Here is a 22,010-nt window from a genome sequence, read left to right on the forward strand (position 1 = left end):
TTCTATATATTTTTTATTATTTCATATCCCCACCGCCTTTTACCTCAAAATAAATAAACAAATGTTTCAAATGCTTTCCACAAGCAAGCCAAAGGTAGGAGGAAAAGTAACCATCATCCTAAATAAAATCAGGTAGAAGTGGAAACTGCACTTCGATGAGTATTTTTTTTTTTACTGGCGTTTTTTTTATTTGAAATAGTCAATCACTACTGAGAATCAGGACAAGTCCATTTCATCTATCTTCTTGATCTAATCTATACTTTTACTAAAAGAGTGGGAGGGAAAAGCCTCCTTGTTCTAAACGGCTTTGTTTATTTTATACGCAATGACTTATGTCTTCTCTGTGTTTTTATACATAATATTTAACAGGCTACTCCTCGAACACATAAAAGCGCATTACTTGGAGCATATACATATGGTGATCAGTCACTGCCTCAACAATGAAGTCATGGAACCAGTAGGCTTCATTAACCCTAACTTAAAATGACTACCATCTGGTTTGACTGAGTTTATGATCACTAGAGGAACTCTGGTGGCCTACCGATAAGGAGCAGCATTGCCAATCCAATGACGGCTGGTTCAAATCCACCAATTTATCCACGAGAGAAAGATGGACAATCTCCTCTTGTGCTATTTATAGGCTCTGAAAACTTGCAGGAGCCTCAGCTGTGAGTTGCTTCTGACTTGAAGGCACATAACAATAACCACGATGCCACTACGCTATGGCAAGTGATATAAAATACACAAAATATTTCTGAAATAATTTGATTAGATAGCCTGGTCCCTGGAGTGTTTCGCTGCTTGTCAAAAAGCTGTGTATCTCCAGCGGTTCGAATCCACCAGTTACCCTGAAAGGGACAGATGAGTAGTATCTTTCCCTTAAGATTTATAGCCTTGGAAACTTAATTGGGGGGTTGCTATGTGTCAGAGTCAACTTGAGAGCCTATCAGTGTATGATCTTCATTTTGCAAAAATCTTCTAAATAAGTATAAAAATAGTTCTTTTCTTCCCTTTACACTATTAGTTTGATAACTCTTGACTGAATAATTTAAATTTTTAGCACATTTGTTAGGCATTATTTGAATTCCAAAAGACTCTCTAAATGGATTATTTCCTCACTTTACATTTAAAATAAATAGCTGAACCAATGAAGAAATCTAAATCGACTATTTTTTGATATTGTGTATAATCAGAGAAACAGAATGTTGAAACTGCTTTAGCACTAAGTCATTACGCTATAGGTCAATGCTTTAGCTGAATCAACACTGGTTCCTGCAGAGTTGCAACCAAGGGGAAAGGCTCCGTTTTTAATGGATTTTTCTGGGTATTTGGGAACATTTCCAGGTAGTCATTGGCTTCTCATAATTTGATGATTTCAGCACCCGGGACAGAACAGATAAAGCATTTTCAGTATGAATTTGTTGCTAACTAAAAGTATTCTTAAATATAGGATTTTACATCTGGAAGTACTCTAAAATTGTACTGCTCTAATAGTTACTTTGCAGAATAAAGAGAGTCAACAATCTAGGCTATTTAATGTTAAGTTTATAACTATTCTTAAGATATATCTATAGGTTTAGGTCTCAAAACAAACTGAACTCACCACCATAGAGTAGATCCTGACTCAGAGCGACCCTCCACTGGATTTCTGAAGCTGTAAATCTTACTAGGAGGAGACTGTCATCTTTTTTGCACAGGGCAGTTAGTGGCTTAGAACTGCTGGAGAAGCACAGCCTTTCCATTAACAGTGGAACACTGCAGACTATGCCACCAGAACTCCCAGCTTAAACCTACTTAGTGCTAAAAATTATGCTGCACATAAATACAGAATTTTAAGCATTTATTTTTTTGTCTTATAATTAATTACTTCCCCTCTGTACGTCTACCTGTAGTTATATTTATGTTATGTTTTCTTGTCATTTTGATTGCCAGATGATATTAATAAACTATTCAAGGAAGTGCTTTCTTCTTTCAAATACCACAAGAAGGTGAATGTTCAACAATACAGGAGAAAGTTGGACAATCTCCTTCCAAGTGATACTTCCATGGAGTTAACTGCCTCTGAAAATCCACTGGAGGGTCATTTATGGGTTGGTTCAGACTCGACAGTATATACCAACGTAGACACACACACACATACCCACACCTCCGACAGAATCAAAATTAAGATTACACACACACACACACTCTTAAATAAAGAAATATAAATAGTTTCTAGGAACTGTATACATTGCTTTCTTTATATCTAACTTCTGTGTTTATGTGTGTGTTATAGTACAGAGATTTTACAATTGAAGACCTTGTTAAATTAATCCGTAATTGAAAAACCTTTTTCTAATGTTGCTACTTAAAGAAAAGTAATAACATATATTAATATCTTCTCTGTACCAACTCATATTTTTCCTTTTCAGCGGTTATCATATAAATGTCCATTTCTCTGACTAAATTATAAGATCAATGAAGCAAGAGTCCTGTGCTTTGTCATTGTATCCTTATTTCCTGTCCACAGTGAAAAAAGTGAAGTAAGTGTTGAAAAAAGGACTTTATTCTCCTACACGTCTATGAGGAACCCGGCTGGTATAGTGGTTAAGTGTTGCACAAGAAACTGAAAGTTTAGTTGTTTGAATTCACCAGCTGCTTTACAAATAAAATATGGCCAGTCTCTTCCTCTCAAGTTTTACAGCCTTAGAAACCTTATGGAGGGTTTTTTGCTTGTTTTAGTTTTGGTAGGAGTGTATTTGTGCAACATATGAGCATTTTTATATATGTACATATATTTACATATACATTTTCCTTGGAGCTCATTTATTATTATATTGTGCTGACTGCCTTCGAGTCGAGCACGACTAATAGTGACCCTATGAACACAAAGGCCTGAAGCCCCTCTACAACTATTGACATTTATTAAAGTTCATAGAGTTTCCGGAGGCATGTTATTTAGGAAGTGGATGTTACTCCTGCTTCCAAATTACTATATTACATACACATTAATACTATTTATTATAATAATTTGGTGATATTCTTCATTATATCATATGGTAAGCCCAAGCCAGTCTAGTATTGGTGTTATTCTTATGTACCATTGAGTTGAACTGATTCATAGCTGAACCTCTATGGGTTTTCAAAGGCCATAAATCACAAAGGAGGTTATCCATCTTTCTAGTGCAGAGCAGCTAATTCAAACTGTGTGACTTTGCTTTGGCATCATAACTCCTTACCACTAGGCTACCAAAGTCACAAAGAGTAATGGTGTCAGTATAAAGACTAAGGTATGCCTGATTCAGGGCACGGTCTTTTAAAGCATCTGCTATGCATCTGAGAGCTGGACAGTGAAAAAGGATGACAGCAGAAGAGATGATGCATTTGGGTTGTGGTGTCGGAGAAGAGTGCTAAATATACTATGGACTGCCAAAAGAACAGATACGTGTTAGAGAAAGTGCAACCAGACTGTTCCTTGAAGGCAAAGTTGGGGACGATTTGCCTCACATATTTTGGGCATGTTTTGAGGCTATTCTTTGGAAAAGGACATCATACTTAGAAAAGTGGAGGGTCAGTAAAAGAGGGGAATACCTTCAATGAATAGCTGCCTCCTCACAGGTTTTCAGAGGCAGTTAATCACATGGAAGGAGATTGTCCACCTTTCTCCCAGCAGCAGAGCTGCTGGTGGATTTGAACTGTGTGCCTTTGGGGTTGCAGCACAGTTGTGAGTATGACCCAGTACTGGGAGTATTTCCTTCTGCTGTGTTTCGGATTACTGTGTGATGGGGCTGATTCACTGTCACTAACAACAACAACAACCACGATTTCTGGTGGAATAATTGAGTATATTTTACCCAAAGGCAAGTTGAAACACTTATTTCTTGATATTTTACATTTTTTACTTTGTGGATGTAAATAATATCCTTTGTCTCAAAAAGACAAAAGTAAGTTAATTTAACTTTTCAAAATAGACTCAGAGGTTCAAAGAGTTTTATGAAAAGTTAAAACTCAAGAAAATGAAGCTGAAGTAACACTTCTCTAGGTCTCCCAAGAATCTTTGGCTCTGTAGATGGTTGATCATGTATTATTAAACTCATTCCACTCTTTGGTTAGATCCACTCTGCAAGCAGATATTTCATTAGGGGCTGGATATTGTTTCAGTGGCCAAATATAAATCCAATGTGCTTGAGAGCTGCATACACACATCAGAAGATTGCTACATTTTGCCTGTGGCAAACTCTCAGGGAGTAGAAGACGCTGTGTACAGTGCAAGTTATGCATATAATTAAACAAAATATGGCACTCCAATCCATAATTCTCTTCCTTATCTATCACCCTTTGTTGTATTAATTGAAAAGATCTTGTTGAGTTTTAGAAAGACTAGACCAAACTTTGATGTGTTAAAACAATATATATCCATCACCTACTATCACATGGATGGCCAAAAGAACAAATAAGTATGTCTTAGAGAGAGTGCAACCGGAGTGCCCTTGGGAGGCAAGAATCATGAAGCTTCTTCTCACATACTTTGGGCATGTTGCTAGGAGGGGGTATTCTTTGGAGAGGGAAATGATGCTTGGAAGGGTGGAGGGTCAGTGAAGGAGAGGAAGTCCCTCAATCAGGTGGATTGACATAGTGACTGCTGCAGTGGGCTCTAGTGTGTCAGGAAATGTGATGATGTCCCAAGATATGACAGGGTTCAGATCTACTGTTCGTAGTGTCACTATAAGTCATTCTCAATGACATTTAAAAACAATAACAACAACAACAGCTATGTGCTAGGACTCATATATGCCATTGTCCTTGTGGAACTAATATACATTTTTATAGTAGATATAGGAAAAAATACAAAAAAATAAGTAAAATGAACAGGTAGTACTATGGAGAAAAGGAAAACAGGTGGAGAGCAATAGTATGGGAGCATTCATTAATATGGCAAGACATGAGTTCAGAGTCAAAGGAGGTGCAGGAAATGATCCAATAGCAACTGCTACCTGTTAGCTATATCAACCAGGTAGGGCCACTGAAATCTCCTGGTCTTAATTTCCTCATTTGTATTATGGACAGCTGAAGAGAATGATGCCACTCAAATACTTTTAAGTTCTTATATTTTATGAAACATGACAACCTCATGCTAGCAATATACCATGAAAACAGCTATGTAATTGATTTTCATGAAGTCACACAATGAGTTGTGTGCCGTTAAAGACTATGAAAGTTACAATCCTTCAAGAAATCCTCATTATTATTAAAATTGTTTGGAAAAAAATCTCATTAAACTCATAAATTTATTCAACAAGCTTATATTAAGCACCTAGAATGAATCAATGATAATTGGGGACTGGATACAAAAGTTGGAAACAAGGAAGAAGGAATAATAGGCATAAAATATGGGCTTGGTGAAAGAAATGAAGATGGAAATAGAATGACTGAACTTTGTATTTTCAAGATTTATACATTGCAAATGTTTATTCTTTTTTTTAAAAAAAAATCCACAAACAAAAATTATCCACAAATGGCAACACTGCACACTGACCTCACCTGATGAACTACATAGGAATCAAATTGACTAGGAAGAAATCATTGGAGAAGCTCTAAATAAGCAGTCAACTAGGGGTGGATTGTGGGCCTGACCATCAATTACTCATGTGTAAGTTTAAACTGAAGTCAATGAAAATGAAAATACGTACATGAGAACAGAAATATTATCTTGAATCTATTCCATCTGACTTTCAAAATCATCTTAAGAATAGGTTTAAAACAGTGAACACCAGTAATTGAAGACCAGATGAGTTTTGGGATGATATAATTCATGAAGAGAGCAGAAATTCATTACAAAGACAGAGGAGAAAGAAAAAAGTTAAATGGATGTCAGAAGAGATTCTAAAAGTTGCACTAGAGCATCAGAAAGCCAAAACAAAGGGAAAACATGCTTAAATAAAAGAGCTCAACAGTAGATTTCAAAGGGCAGTTTGAGAATATATAGCAAGTATTAATGAAATATGCAAGGACTTGGAATTGGAGAATAAAAAGGGAAGAAATAACTTTACATTTCTCAAGCTGAGAGAACTGAATACCAAATTTAAGTTTTGAGGCACAATATTGAAAGGTGCTCTTGGCAATATATTGAATGACTGAAGAAGAATCTGAAGAAGATGGAGGGAATACAAAGAGTCACTGTGTCAAAAAGGAACTGACTAATATTGAAAAATTTCAGGAAGTACCATTTGACTGCATTTGGAGGCTGTTCCGCAAACAGAGCAGGGACCACTGCATGGTTTAAAATTGAGATGGGAATGCTTCATGGTTGTATTCTCTCTCCACATCTATTCAGTCTATATGCTGAGTAAATTGTCTGAGAAACTGGACTCTATGAAGAGTAGTGTGACATCATGATTGGAGGGAGATTAATCAATAACCTGCATTATGCAGATGACACAACCTTGCTTGTTGAAAGTGAGGAGGACTTGAAACAACTGTTGCAGAAGATCAAGGAGTGCAACCTTCAGTATGGATTACATTTCAATGTCAAGAGGACAAAGATTCTTACCACTGGATCTATAGGCAGTGTCATGATGGATGGAGAAGAGACTGAAACTGTCAACAGCTTCATCTTGCTTGGATCTACAATTAACACCCTTGGTGCCAGCAGTCAGGAAATGAGGAGACATACTGTACTGGGAAAACCTGTAGTTAAGAACCTCTCCAAATCGTTGAAATTAATGATGTCAGTGTGAGGAGTAAGGTGCATCTGATTCCAGCCATAGTCTTTCCAATTACTTGTTATGCATCTGTAAGCTGGACAAGAAATAAGGATGACAGAAAAATAATTGACGCCTTTGAGCTGTGGTATTGGGGAAAAGCACTGAATGACCCATGGACTGCCAAGAGAACGAACAGATATGTTTTAGAGAGAGTGAAGCTAAAGTGCTTTTTGGAGGCAAGAATGTGATGAGGCTTCACCTCTCTTATATTTGGTATGTTGCTAGGAGGGGCTATTTCTTGGAGAGGGATATAATGCTGGGAAGGGTGGAAGGTTGGCGAAGGAGAGGAAGACACTCAACCACGTGGATTGACACAGTGACTGCTGTGTCAGGAAGTGTGAAAATGTCATAGGAAAAAACAGGGTTCAGATCTTTTGTTCACAGGGTCACTATTAGTGATACTTGATTTGATGGCACCTAACAACAACAACAACAACAACAACAACTATATGAGCAAGAGCCAATGGTAATGAAGGAAAAAGTGGAAGCTGAATTGAAGGCATTGTCAAAAAGGAATTAATGGGATACCAATTGACTTGTTTCAATTAACAGACACAGCCCTGGATGCATTCACCACTCTATGCCCGGAAATTTGGAGGACATAGGTCTGGCTAATGGATTGGAAGAAGTCCATATTGGTCCCCATTCCCAAGAAAGGTAATCCAGGATGTGCAAACTGTGGAATAATATCATTAATATTGCATACAAGCAAAATACTGCTGAAAATAATTTAAAAAAACGGAACTGGGAGGGAGGGGTGGGCAGGGAGAAAAATGCAACAATGAATGAATGGAAACCCAAAATCTTTGTAAATATTCATTAAAATTAATGAAATTAAAACAAAACAAAACAAAAAACCCAACAACGGTTCTAACAGTGCATAGATAAGGAATTTCCAGAAGTTCTAGCAGGATTTAGAAGAAGCTGTGTCACAAAGGATATCATTGCTGATGTTGGATTGATTGCAGCTGAAAGTGAAAAATATCAGAAGAATGCCTATTTATACTTTATTGACTATGCAAAGGTGTTTGACTGTGCGGATCATAAGTTATGGTTAACATTAAGAAGAATGGGAATCCCACAGCACTTAATTGTACTCATAAGAAAACTGTATATAGATTAGGAGGCTGTTGTGCCAACAGAGCAAGGGAATACTCCACGGCTTAAAGTTAAGAAAAGAATATGTCAGGGTTGTATTTTCTTTCTCTACACCTATTCAATTTGTATGCCGAGCAAAGTATTTGAGAAGTTGGACTCTATGAAGAAACCTTGGAAACCATATAGGACAGTTTTCCTTTGCCTCCCATGGTCGCTGTGATTCAGTACTGACTGCACAGTATTGGATTCAGTTTTTAGAGGTATCCGGTAGAACCTCTCTCTGGGTGGTATAAATAATTAATGCACATGACTGTGAACAAAAAGTGTTAGGGGTCTGAACCCACACAGTCATGCCTTGATAGGAGTGCTTAAAGATTTTCTAAAAAGTCAGCCACGGAAACCCTACAGAGCACAGTTCTGCTAGGACACTCTGATGTCACTATAGGTCAGTGACCCCTGATCATCTGTGCTTACACAGAAAATCCAAAAAATGAAAATATTACCTAGAATTTGAAAAAACCACTCTCAACAAACAAAGGAAAAGGAAAAGTGATCAGATCATGTTGAATCTACTGGAAAAAATTTAAATAGAGGAATTAGAGGACAGAGAAGAAAGGTTTTTGTGGTTTTTTTTTTACATTTTTATTACATTTCATTGTATAGCACTTTGCAGATAATGTGTGCTGGTTTGGGGTTCGATGTTGTTTTTGTTTAAATTGTAAATTTATGGCAACCTTGCAAGCAGCAAATCTGTTAGTGTCACTTTTCCAACAGAACATGTTCACTTCTTGTCTCTGTGTCACATTTTGGCAATTCTCAAATTATTCCACAGGTGTTCATGGAATTACTGCATACTTAATAGTCTGCAGTGTAAACATAACAAAAAATTTGTTCTTTTATTCATTGTCATATTTACTTTATCTGAAACAGAACACTCATTATCTAATAAAAATTAGTTCATTAGAGCTAAATGAATGCTATGATTTTCTTATAAAATGTACTTTGAACAGTATGAGGATTTTTCCATCAGTAATTATTTTTCTACTTAGAAATCTGTTTTCACGGTTGTGAACAAATAATACAAATGACCATTACAGTAATTTACTTGGGCATCTACAGATGCTGAGCATTTTCTATATTTTCTCTCATTTAATTCCCACATAACTTTCTGAAATATACAGTTATTAGCTTCAATTTTACAGATAAAGTAACCAAGATTCAAAGAAATCAAGTAAATTATCCAAAATCATAAGCTAATAACACTATGAGAGAGACTGTTAAACAAGACATTTGAAGACTTGTACTAGAGACACCAATGCAGAAAGCCCTGGCTTAATGACTTGGGTAAGATCAAGCTGAATTTTGTTCAGGATAACTACTTAGCTCTTTAGATAGGCTATGGAGAGAACATAATACAATGTCTCTGCTATCTTTGTAAAAGCTGTACAACCGTCATCTTGGACATTCTACTGGTAATTGAAAGAATGTCTAAATAGTGTTTGGTCCAGTACACATTTTAAAAACTGTGCTTGTCTGTAGCTTCATACATATGTAAAGTTATTCTTCATGGTCCTATTTTCAAATAATTTGGAAGGTGTTGAACTAGGAATTTCATGGTGTGAAAACTATGGTTTATTTGTTGTATGTGTCACAGAGAAGATACTTAAAAACAAGGAGGTGGCATCTTCCTCTGACCTCCTCTAACTTTAAGAAGGAGGAATGGGTATCCCTATCAGCACCTACAAAAGCATAAGGTCAGTTCCTCCAAAGTCACAGATGGCTCCTCTTTCTTGATAGTAGTGAAATACCTCTGGAATGGCTCATTTTAAACCTAGCTTGATGGCAACACTGATTAATACTTAGGTTAGCACTCCATACACCCCATTTGCATGGTCTTACATTGAGAAGAATGGGAATCCCATAACATCTTATTATACTCCTAAGGAATCTATACCTAGGGAAAAAAAGCTCTTGTGTGAACAGACCAAGGGAACACCGCATGGTTTAAATTCAGGAAGGCTGTGTGTCAAGATTGTGTCCTTTCTCCTTATCTATTCAACCTGTATGCTGAGAAAATAATTAATGAAGCCGGGCTCTATGAAGATGAGTGTAGCATCAGGATTGAAGGAAGATTCATCAACAATGTGTTTTATGCTGATGACACAATTTTGCTAGCTGAAAGTGAGAACATGAAACACTTGTTATAGAAGATCAAGGACTATAGCCTTTGGTATGGATTACATCGCAATATCAAGAAGACGAAGATCCTCACGATAGGCCCAATATTCAATATGATGACATATGGAGAAAAGATTGAATCTAGCAATGATTTCATCTTACTTGCCTCTACAATCAACATCCTTAGTATCAGCAGTCAGGAAATCAGGAGATGTATTACATTAGAACATTGGATAGGACAGGGTTCAGATCTTTTGTTTGTAGAGTCTCTTTGGTTATACTTGACTCGATGGCACCTAACAACAGCAACAACAACAACAATAGCATTGCACTGGGCAAGTCTTCTTTCAGGGATCTCTCCAATATACTGAAGAGCAATAATGTCAATTTGAAGACTAACGTGCATGTAATTCAGGCCATTTTCTGCTCAGTCTGCTACACATCAGAAAGCAGGACAATAAATAAGGATTGATGCTTTCGTGTTGTGGTGATGGAGAAGAGTACTAAATATCTCATGGACTGCCAAAAGAACAAACAGGTGAAAAGGGTATGATCAAAGTGCTCCCTGGAAGCAACGATGATGAAGCTTTGTCTTTCATACTTTGGACATGTAGCTAGGTGAGACTATTCCTTGGAAAAGAAAATAATGTTTGGAAAGATGGTGGGTCAGCAAAGGAGAGGAAGACCCCCCAATGAGATGGTCTGACACATGCATTGTAGTGTCTCAGAGATGATGAAGATGGCACAGGAGAGGCAAGTTTCAGGTCAGCTATTCATAGCATCACTATGAATTGTACTTAACTTGACAGCACCTAACAACAAAAACAATAACAACAACAATACCCCTCAAAAGTCCATAAGTCTTATGTATTTACAGTATTAGCAAACTACCCATTCCCCTTTGTGGGCCATATACACATCATATTTGCATAACTCTAACAGTGATTTGGTGAAAGGTATACAGACAATTTAATTTAGGTTCATAGGGTTTCGAAGGCTTGTTATTTTGGAAGTGGATGGCCAACCCTTATTCTTGGTCTGTCTTAATTTGTATGCTTAGCTTTAGAACAATACCAGACCATTGGACATTTTACCTGAAAGAGCATATGAAACTTCCTTCCCGATTACATAGCTAACAGATCCAGTGTTGGTCATTGCTTCTCCTTTGGCAAATGGTGTTGTGGTTTCATCCCCCTTCCGCATCTACCAGTATCCCCTCTGTTCCTTTGCCTGGGCCACCCTACCAGCATCTGTCTCCCTCTCCCTAACCAACCCTGATATGATGGCTTAGGCCTCTGGTTACTTGAATATCCTCTTTATCTCTCTACTCCCCAGTTATGTTGGCACTCTCACCAGGTTGTGCTAAGAAATCTGAAGAAGAAATTCTTGGTCAACTGTCTGGAAGAGATTCATATTTATTACCATTCCAAAAAAGGTGATCTAATAGAGTTTGATATTTTCTAACAATATCACTAATATCACATGCAAGCAAAATCTTGCTGAAGATCATTCAAAAACGCCTGGAACGGTACACTGACAGAGAATTACCAGAAGTGCAAGCTGGGTTTGGAAGAGTCTGTGGCACAAGGGATTTCATAGCTAAAGTCAGATGGATCTTGGCTGAAAGCAGAGAGTAAAAGGGGAATGTCTATTTGTGTCTGACTGTGTGGATCACAACAAATTGTGATTAACCTTAAGAAGAATGGGAATCACACAACACATGATTGTGCTCATGTGAAACCTATACCTGGACCAGGATGCAGTCATCAGATGAAAGAAAGGAAATACTGCATGGTTCAAAATCAGGAGAGCAATGTGTCAGGGATGTGTCTTATCTCTTTACCTTTTCAATCTATAGGTGCAACAGATCATCCAGGGGCCTGGATTTTCTAAGGAGGAATGTGGTACCAGGATTAGAGGAAGACTCATCAACAACCTGTTACGCAGATGACACAACCTTGCTTGCTGAAACTGAGGAGGATCTGCAGTATTTGCTGAAAAAGATCAAAGACTGCAGTCTCCAATATGGAGTGAAGCTCAGCATCAAAAGTACAAAGATTCTCATGACTGGGCCAACTGGCAGCACCATGTTAGATAGGGAAGAGACTGAGGTTGTTAACAATTTCAACTTGCTCAGTTCTACAATCAACACTCTTCGTACCAGAAGTCAGGAAATCAAAGGATGAATTACACTGGGAAAATCTGCTATCAGAGATCTCTCCAGAATGCTAAAGCGCAATGATATCAGTCTATAGACTAAGGTGCTTCCGATCCAGGCCATGCTCTTTGCAATTACTTGTTACACATCACAGAGCTGGACAATGGCTGAGAATGACAAAGGAAGACTGATGTCTTTGAGTTATGGTGCCAGAAGAAAGTATTGAACTGCCAAGAGAACAAACAAGTCTATACTGAAGAGAGTGAGATCAAGTTGCTCCTTGGAGGCAAAGACTGTGAAGCTTTGACTCATATACCTTGGGAATGTTGTCAGGAGGGACCAGTCCTTGGAGAAGGACATTATGCTTGGAAAGTTAGAGGAACAGAAGAAAAGAAGACCCTGGATTGACTTGGTAACTAGGATAATGGGGGTGGGTGTGTCAGGCACAGCAAGACTAGCTCAGTATAGCACAGGGTTCAGAATTATTGTGCATAAGATCACTGTGAGTCACAGTAGATTGAGTCACTTGAAATCACATAAGAGCAACAGTAGCAACAACAACAACAACAACAACAACAATACAGATAATAGGGAGCTCTGGTGCCTAATAGTAAGAAGTTACTGTTATCCAAAAGGCATGCATTTTTAATCCACCTCTCTGTGGGATAAGGATGGACAATCTCCTCTATTTAGATTTATTGTTGTTGTGTACCATTGAGCTGGAATCGACCAATAGCTGACCTTCCAGAGGGTTTTCAGAGGCAGTAATTGCATGGGAGGAGACTGCCCATTCTTCTTCCACCAGTGCAATTTACTGCCTCTGAAAATCTACTAGAAAGTCAGCTGTCGGTTCTGACTCAATGGCATACAGCAACACAACAGTGATACAGACAACAGCTGTTGTTGCTGAATGTTGTTGAAGTGGTTGTGTCTCATAGTGACTCCACATACAACAGAACAAAACCCTGTCCAATCCTCCAATCCATAGCCATATTAACCAACACACTGTACTACAAAATACTAATAAAGTCACTCTTCCTGTAGAAATATTTGAGCAAATTGTTTTCCCATACACTGGAATTCTGGTGGTGTAGTCCATAAAGATTTGTGCTGGTAACCCAAAGGCCAGACTTCTCTAGTTGTTAGAATCCCCCAGTGACTCTGTGGGAGAAAGACAGACAATCTCCTCTAGTGTAATTTACAGCCTCCCCACAAGAAAGTCAGCTAGGAGTTGATTCCAACTCTATCACAAATAATGAGTGACAACACTGAGGATTGTATATGATGTACAAATAAATATATAGAGATCAAATTTTTAAATTAGTGTCTATAGTAGCCTAATGGCAAGAAGCTGAGCTGCAATCCTGAAAGCATGCAGTTGGAGACCACCAGCTACTCCGTAGAAGCAGAATGGGGAATCTCCTCCCGTGTGATTCACTGCCTCTGAAAACCCACCGGAAGGTCAGCTACGTCTTGGTTCCTACTCTGTGGTACACAGCAACAACATGGAAAAGTGAAGAGAATGAATAAGGTCATGTGTAATTTTATCTACAGCTATGTATTAATTCATGTGCAATTTTTGCTACAGCTGTGTATGGGAAGCTAGTGAAGTTTTCTTTTTCACCACTAGCAAAATGTTCATTGCTAGAAACCCTTCACACACTGTGCTTGCCACTTGCTATGTTTTCTTAGTCCTTTCCTTTTATTTCAGCATTTCATTTAGCCAGACTAAATCCCTGGGGTCTACGTATTATTGCACTCTGCCACCAAAATCATGAGGAAGGCTTTGGAAAAAATAATTAGACCACTTCGGCATGAGACTTCAGAATGGATTTCTCCAAGAGGTAAGCATCTCCATTGAGAGAGCCAAGGAAAATCTACAGAGGACATGCACTGTTCCTGTGGCATTAATTAGGACCAGGGAATCCAGGGTACAAAAATACACATTTAATGCAAAATGAAAGTGAGAAAAGGTATCTTTTTGGCAGTATGAGTTTAAAGCTGTACTCTGTCAACGAGACAAGCTCCTGCTGCTAATCAGTACAATTCAGAAATTTGAAATTCAGATTACTCCATGAGATGACTGCAAAATCCTTATAAAATCATGTCATAGTTTGGACTCCTTTATCCCTTTAGGACCGTGTTTAAGAAATAATTTTCTTAAATATGGGAAAGAAAATAATCTAATATGTTAAGTAAATGAAGAATGAAGGCTATCTCCTTTACTAATTATATATTTTGCTATATTGCTTGCTTTTACAGGAGAAAATGGGAATTATGGCAGGTCACTTGAAGCAGTTTTTGTGAAAATCAGGGAAAATGAAAAGACAATATGAATGAAAGTCAATGACTTTCTGCCCCTCATTGGGAAGAAAAAGTAATGAGGACAGATATTTTGGGCAATTTAACAAAAAAATTCCCCTTATGGACATAATACTACAATCCTGTGACCCAAATTATATTCCACTATTAAACAAGTCAAATATAGGCATGTAATTCTATTACTTGAAAGCTGTGAGCACCTCTTCAAGGCAAGCCTGTACTTTCTAAGAATATGAATTTACAATGAAAATGGAGTGAACTATTGAAGCTATAAGACATTAAACAAACAGGCAGTGTATGCAAATAACCTCTATAATTCTGTTACATTAGGTCAGAAATTCTTTTGAATTAAATTTTAATGGAATGTTTTGGGAATGTGTAGATGGAAGCAACAGTAATTTTTCTTGCTTTGAGAATTGAGTCTGACTTATGGGCTCACTAAAAGCTTCTTTTAAAAAAGTGGTATAGTCTTTAAATAATTTCCTTCTCTGAGGGCACAGTTTATGAGAAAATTTGGGTATCTTTGTACTAATAATTTGAAATCACAGCTGAAGTATATTTGACAGCTACTTAAAACTACTAAGTATCACTAGTTTGTTGCAATTGAATTCTGTGACTAGAAGATAAAAGGATGGCATTGCTCATTAGAAATCTCAATGCGTAAATATTGTACAAGCTTTGTTTGAGGAACAGCTTTGATTTCACTACAATCATTAAAACAAACAGCTGAGTCAGCAGCTTGCAGAGTGAAATTTATGATTATATAATTTCTTTCCCTGGTTCAACAGTGAGAAAAAGAAAGATTTGCAAACAATCAGAACTGAAGGAGAAGTGTCTCCAACAGCTAAGGCATAGCCAAAACCAGAGTTCTGTTCGCATTGTCAGAGTACACACAGCAAAATACTTCTGGCCAGATTTACATGATCATTTGACCTTCACACACTACACTTTCCAACAGTGAATGCAGTTTTCTGTGACAGCACTTTTGACCTTGGAGATAAAGCATGATATTTTATAGCTCTTAGAAAATTCATGCTGCCTTTGGCCCAGGGTTCATTTAACATTAATATCATCATATGTTTAAATAGTTAAATTATGTCATTCTTCTTTTAATTATTCAGCATACAAGGGCAAGCAGGGAAGCTCGGCTCTGTTAGCTCTCTCTCTTCCCATTGCTGAAGTCTCTTAGTTTTCTTAATACAAAATGCACCCATCTGAAGCTGGGACTGAGGAAATAACTGCATTGTACTGCAGCCTCAAATCCTGCTACCGTTTTCAGGCTTTGAATTCAGCTGAGTTGAACAGAAATATACAGGGGGCAGCATTCTGGTTTATGAGAGGCTAAGGCTTTATTGAAGGGAGAATGTGACCGGGTAAGCTATTTCTTGAACAGAGGCTTGTCTGACTTTTGTTTTATTTACATCGTTTCTTTTAAATAATTAAACAGTCACTCTGATAGGATGACCTGACATCTTCAGTTTTACTTCCTACTTACCTCCTCTTTCAAAATGAATTTAGATAAACTTTGCACATCAGATTCTACTAGCAAGGTAGCATCTGCACGAGAAAGCCTTGAATAATCACATCAGTTTACTGCAATTGGACATTCTGAAGCCATCCAAGTTAAACTGCCTCCAGTTCTTAACTTTACTGTAATTCAACAGAATTCAAAGACTTGGGTGAGGGGGTGCAACAAAAGAGAGGGACATATTCACAAATGAGCAGAAGAGGGAAAAATTGCAGTGCAGCAGAACTAAGATGTAAGAAGCATTAAACTAGCATCTCAATTCTAAGTAACTTGACATAAATGTGATTTTCATAAGAGAGTCTGTGTTTTCTTACCTTGGATTTGAATAAATCTATCATGATCTAGAGTGTAGTTGTCCGAGTGATGATCAGCCCAGCACACTGAAATCAGCACCAGGAGGAGTAGGCTCTTCATCTTTACAGCCCAAAGAATCTTCTTCGCTGCAAGAGCATCACATAAAAAGAGGCTCATGAGATTTGGAACCCTTTGGCGTGTTGCACTGCACAACTTATTGCTGCCTTATCATCACGGAATGGGTCTGTTAAAAAAAAAAGAAATGTTTAACCCAATCTGTTCAGAAAGTTACTGGAGCTGTCTTTTGAGAGCTGAACACTGCAGCTTTGAGGAATTCCAGTTCCTCTGGTGTAGTAAAAGTAGCCAGAGGACAAATAGTGCTTAACTCTATCTTTGCAGAATTAGAAGTTTAGAAATGGAAAACACTGGAGTTTGGAGAGAGAGAAGAGATGGCATTTACAAAGACATATGGGAAGGAAAGACAGGGTTTTTTTTTGTCTTTTTAAAAAGTCTGGATAAATACGAACTATAAAATAATATACCAACAATCTGATTTGCCATCAGTTAACTACCACCTGAATTCAGGAATTTTATTAAAATCAGAATAAAGAAAGAATGTTTGCATGAAACTTGACATAATAATTCATGTTACAATGTGGTTTCCTAAGCAGGTTAGGCTTACTTGTTCTGAAAAAGGGATTAAAAAAAATCTGATTAAGCAGTAGCAGCACATTTGTCACAGATTCACTTACCATCTTAAATACTGCTTGGCTCTGTGGTGACTAGGTAAAAATTATGCTCAAACTAGGTTAGAGCTATGCATGCTACCACTGCAGTTGCTCTGATTGATTTTTTTTCATTCATCTCTACTTAAAGTGCTGACGCACTAATCTGGAAGGCCAGCCAGGTAGGGTCTCTGCAGTCAGCAGAGCCTCTGCAGCAGGGAATGTCCCTACAGCCTTGCAGGTCAATTAGGCAAATGAAAGGCTGAAATAGACAGGAGGCAGCCTTACTCCTAAGTGGAAGCAGAGACATCTCTGACTCTCCTTTATTACAAGACCAGCATGAAACATTCCCCCCAGAGTTTGTCTCCTACAAGATGCAGAGATGATCCAAGTAACCATCCTAAAAGATACAAACCTTACGACCTTTGCAGTATCTGCAGGGCAAGGATTTCAATGTAGCGCCTGGGTTTTAATGAGGAAGCTGAGACACATGTTAACAAGGGCTTTCTTTTTCTCCCATGGACACAGCAGCCTTAACAGTACTTGGCTATTTTTAAAGCTGAAATTGCACAGTACTGGCTCTTTGCACTAATTTGTTTTTTCCAGGAAAGCCTAACTCCCAGGAATACTTATTAAAGCATTCTCAGTCTGTTCCTGGAGGTCCTTCCAGGCAAGGCTCCACTCCAGAGGCGGCTGCGTGTGCCCACAGAAGTGCCCGGGTCCCACGGGACCACAACACCTCTGCATTTTTGCTATTAAAAGACAGTATTGCTCTAGTATTCCACACTTTCATCCTCACTCTAGTATTTTCACTATGTCATGGAAAAGAGATGGTTGGCTGAGTCAAAATATGAGAACCTTTTTTAAAAAAAACAAAACAAAACACAAGAGGAACAAGAATGCCACCCTCAGAATGCTACCTGATTTGCTTACTCTTATTTTCAGAAGTTCACTTGACATTTTTTTTTAATAGTCACAGATTGATGTACATCATTGTAACAAGTAATACCTCCTTTGGGCTCAATACTGTGTACGGAGTGAGAGGAAGAGAACGAAATTTGTAATATAATTGGGAAAATGATATATGTAAGTGTGAAATGAAATGGGACAAAGGGTAACTGATGAACAAACCCGAACAAGGGGCAGGCCTGTGGGACTGTGGTGACTACGTGAAAATGAAAGAACCACAGGTAAAGAAGAGAAATTATGGAAGAAAGAGTTACAGGAACTCACGCAATTTTAGCTTACTAAGTATGAGATCAAGAAGAGGGAAAACAGAGTATGCTGAATTCATTTTACATTGGTCATCTACAGTGTATTACGTTATTATAGTTGTGCTACTTAGCACTGGATACATTCCAATTTCTATTTATTTCTAATCAAACTCTACAAAAAAGCAAACCAGTAGTCACAGGGTCCACACTAACTCATAATGACTCCGCCTATGTCACTTTGTCAGAGAACTATCCTCCATAGATTTTGGATCTTTTTTTAATATATTGGTTTGCATACTAAATTGGTACACACTGTGTTTTATTCACATACATTATATTTCACACATTCCTTCATTCACATTATGTTTAATACGAACATTCCCACACATTGTGTTTTATATAATTAATCATCATTGAGGATTTTGATAGGTGTGACCTTTCAGAAGCCCAGTTGCCAAGACATTCTCCTTGAGCAACCTATAAGTGGGTATGAACAGTTAATTTTTCAGTTAGATGGTAAGTAATTTACTATTTACATCACTTATAAACTCCAAATTACATTGCATATTTTGTCAAATATGTCTCTTTTAATTCCACACAATAATATTAAAAATTATAATGGTAATGGTCCAATCTCTTAATATATTAAATGTACTAAATTAAGGGCCTAAGTTTTATATGTAAATATTACTGGAAGTAGGAGTTTATAATAATGACAGTTGTTGTTTTATGCCATCAGTTAGAACCAACTCATAGCTGACCCTCCAGAAGGTTTTCAGAGGCTGTATTTGAGAAGGAGGCATTGCTGAATTTGAGATGTTTGTGTTTGGCTTGGAAGCACAACTTCTTAATCAGTTATCCAAGGATATTACAAGTCTTCAGTAACTTGTGATTAGGATACAGACACATTCTGGGCATCTCACCATAGCATTAATGCAATTCAGGTAGGAGACAGTGGATATATCTTTGCTGTCCTGTCAGCATAACAGCTGTTCCCATCAACAGATGTGAAAGCAGAAAGTGCTCTTTAACAAACAGTTTTTAGATGTTTGAGCGAACTGCAAGGACAAGACAAGTCGCACTGCAGACTGATCTTTGAGGCTAAGGGCTAGGTTGGTGTCTTCCTCACCAGATAACAACACAGACATAGCAAAATGATCTTTTCTGAGTATCTAAGTATGTCAGTAAAATATAATTTTTTGAAAGAAGTAAAAGTTGTGAAGTTTAGGGTTGCTGTTAAGTGCTGTCACGTTGACTATGATTCATAGTGAACGAAGAACCCTGTCCATCCCATCAATATCTTTATAATATGACACATGTGAGCCCACTGCCACACTCACTTTGTCAATCAACGCATCTTGTTGAGGCTCTTCCTCTCTGACGCCGATCCACCACCTTTCAAAGTCCCTCTCTAAAGAATAGCCTCTTCTACATCTCAACATCAAGAAAACAAAAAACATCACCATTTAGCCAATAGACAACATTATGATAAATGGTGGTGGTGGTTGTATGCCGTAGAGTCGCTTGCAACTCATAGCGACCCTATATACAACAGCCCTATACTCTGCTCTGTCCTGTGCCAATCCAACTGTCTCTGACACACCCATCCCGATTACCCCAGTCACTGAATCAATCCACCTCATAAAAGGCCTTCCCCTCCTGCGCTGTCCCTCCACCCTCCCAAGCATGATGTCCCTTTTCAAGGACCGATCTCTCCTTACAACATGTCCAAAGAATGTTAGACAGAGACTCAGAATCCTTGCCTCCAAGTGGCTGCCCGGTTTAACCCTTTCCAGGATGAATCTGTTTGTTTTCCTAGCAGTCCACGATAAATGGAGACAACATTAAAATTGTCCATGATTTAATCTTACTTGGATCCATAATTGACTTGCTTGATAATAGCAGTTAGGAGAGCAGAAGACATTTTTTTTGGTAAGAAAATTTTTAATTGTGATTTTAACGGAAGTTTACAGAAAAGTTGGATTTTCATTCATTCATTGTTGCACATTGTCCCTTCTTCCTTCCCCAGTTTGCCTTTCTTTAAAAAAAAAAAAAAATTCAAATTGCATTGGGAAAATCTGTTGTCAGAGACCTCTCCAGAGCACTGAAGAACAACGATGTCAGTCGTTAGATTAAGGTGTGCTTGATCCAGGCAATCTTTGCAATTACGTGCTATGCATCAGAAAGCTGGGCAATGGCTTTCTAAAAGTCAAATTCTGGTCTGCCCAGAACTTTTGATTCCATTCTTGTGTTTCGAGTCTTAGCTCTCGTAGCTGTTGTTTCAGGGCTGATTCATCTTGAGGGACGTAAAACTGAATAGGCCGCAGATTTGAGTACTTATCTGGGGGTCCTATCCAATCATGGCGAGATGTCCTTGGTGGGCAGAATCTTGAGACCTGGCTTGGCGTTGCGTCCCTGTGCTCAGCGCCGTGGCCCGGGGTTCGCTGGCGGCCGGAGGCAGAGAAAGCCCAGCAGAGCGCGGACAGGGAGGCCCTCGGCGGCAGGCGCAGGGCCACCATGGCCGCTAGTTTAACCAGAAGACATTTTTGTATTGGGTAACTCCACTGCCAGAGAGACCTTTCTAAATTACTGAGAAGTAACAATGTCAGATTGAAGACAAAGGTGCGCTAATCCAGGCTGTGGTCTTTTCAAATCACTTGCTATGCATTTAGGAGCCAGACAGTGAATAAAGATGACAGAAGAATTGGTGCCTTTGGGTTGTGGTATTTAAGAAGAGTACTGAATATCCCATGGACTGTCAAAAGAACAAACATATTTCTTAGAAAAAGTGCAACCAGCGTGCTCCATGTGGAAACAAAGAGGGCAAAGTTTCCTCTCTCATATTTGGGGTATGTTGCTAGGAGAGGCTATTGCTTGGAAAGGGACATCATGCTTGGAAACTGGAGGGTTGGTGAAAGAGAGAAAGATCCTCAATGAGACAGACTGACACAGTGACTACAGAAATGGACTAAATGTGTCAGAGATGATAAGGATGGCACAGAAGAGGGCAGGTTCAGATCTGCTGCTCATAGGTTTGCTTTGAGCTGGACTCCACTCAAAGGCACCTATCAACAATATGCTTAATAAAGCAGATGAGATTAAGCTTCATTATCTTGGCCTCTAAGGAGCACTTTGGGTATTCCTTGTCTAAAAATTTTACATGGAAAAAGCCTTATCAGCACTGTGGCTAGAAAGTCTATGACCAACTGAAAGATGGGTAGTTTGAAATTACCAGTTGTACTACAGGAGAAATCTGTTTCTGTCAAGATCTGCAGCCTTGGCAACTTTAAAGGATAGTTTTATCCTGTCCTATGAGGTTGCTATGAGTAGAACAGATTTGATGGGCAGAGGTTTTGATTTATTGCTATTGTCATTGTTACATGAAATCTTTCAGTATCTCCTGAAATAACATTTTTATTTATCTGCAAGCAGCTCACACACTGAAAATATCTTTTCTATACCTACTTTTGTTGTCATTTTTTCTGAAGACTGCTTCAAGAGTAGTTCAAATTAAAATGTCTAATGTTTGTAGTAGGTGCTATGTAGTCGAAGGAATTTGACAAGAATTCAAATTTATAATTTTCCCTTGAGGTTAATTGAAACAATCTTTGGTAGCAAGATCCTACCCAATGGAAAAGTGGACAAAAATACTGATATATTAGTAATAAATGGAGAAAGATGGGCATCCTCCCAGGTGATTTACAGTGTCTACAAACCCACTGGAATGTCAGCAATGAACTGGTTCCAACT

At 38.2% G+C, this 22,010-nt stretch overlaps 2 protein-coding genes across 3 annotated transcripts in view; both read right to left on the reverse strand.

Moving 5' to 3' along the window:
* The window catches only part of HAPLN1 (hyaluronan and proteoglycan link protein 1), a 134,661-nt gene that overhangs the window by 41,798 nt on the left and 70,853 nt on the right, over positions 1-22,010 (reverse strand). The window contains exon 2 of one of the 2 annotated variants that reach the window (XM_006889873.1): positions 16,342-16,467. In XM_006889873.1, the coding sequence (XP_006889935.1) occupies positions 16,342-16,441 (100 nt within the window). In that variant the 5' untranslated portion in view covers positions 16,442-16,467. Of the gene's footprint in view, positions 1-16,341; positions 16,507-22,010 lie in introns of those variants that run through there. The other variant, XM_006889872.1, reaches the window with a different exon arrangement.
* Positions 17,690-20,779, reverse strand: LOC102850869 (apoptogenic protein 1, mitochondrial-like). Its single transcript, XM_006889892.1, has 2 exons — positions 20,454-20,779; positions 17,690-17,798 (listed from the first exon to the last, which is right to left on the reverse strand). Exons 1-2 carry the CDS (start codon positions 20,777-20,779, stop codon positions 17,690-17,692), a joined length of 435 nt encoding a protein of 144 aa, XP_006889954.1.

Source organism: Elephantulus edwardii, unplaced genomic scaffold, assembly GCF_000299155.1.
Source record: "Elephantulus edwardii isolate Elephantulus edwardi_28Jun2011 unplaced genomic scaffold, EleEdw1.0 scaffold00082, whole genome shotgun sequence".
NCBI classification, from domain to species: Eukaryota; Metazoa; Chordata; class Mammalia; order Macroscelidea; family Macroscelididae; genus Elephantulus; species Elephantulus edwardii.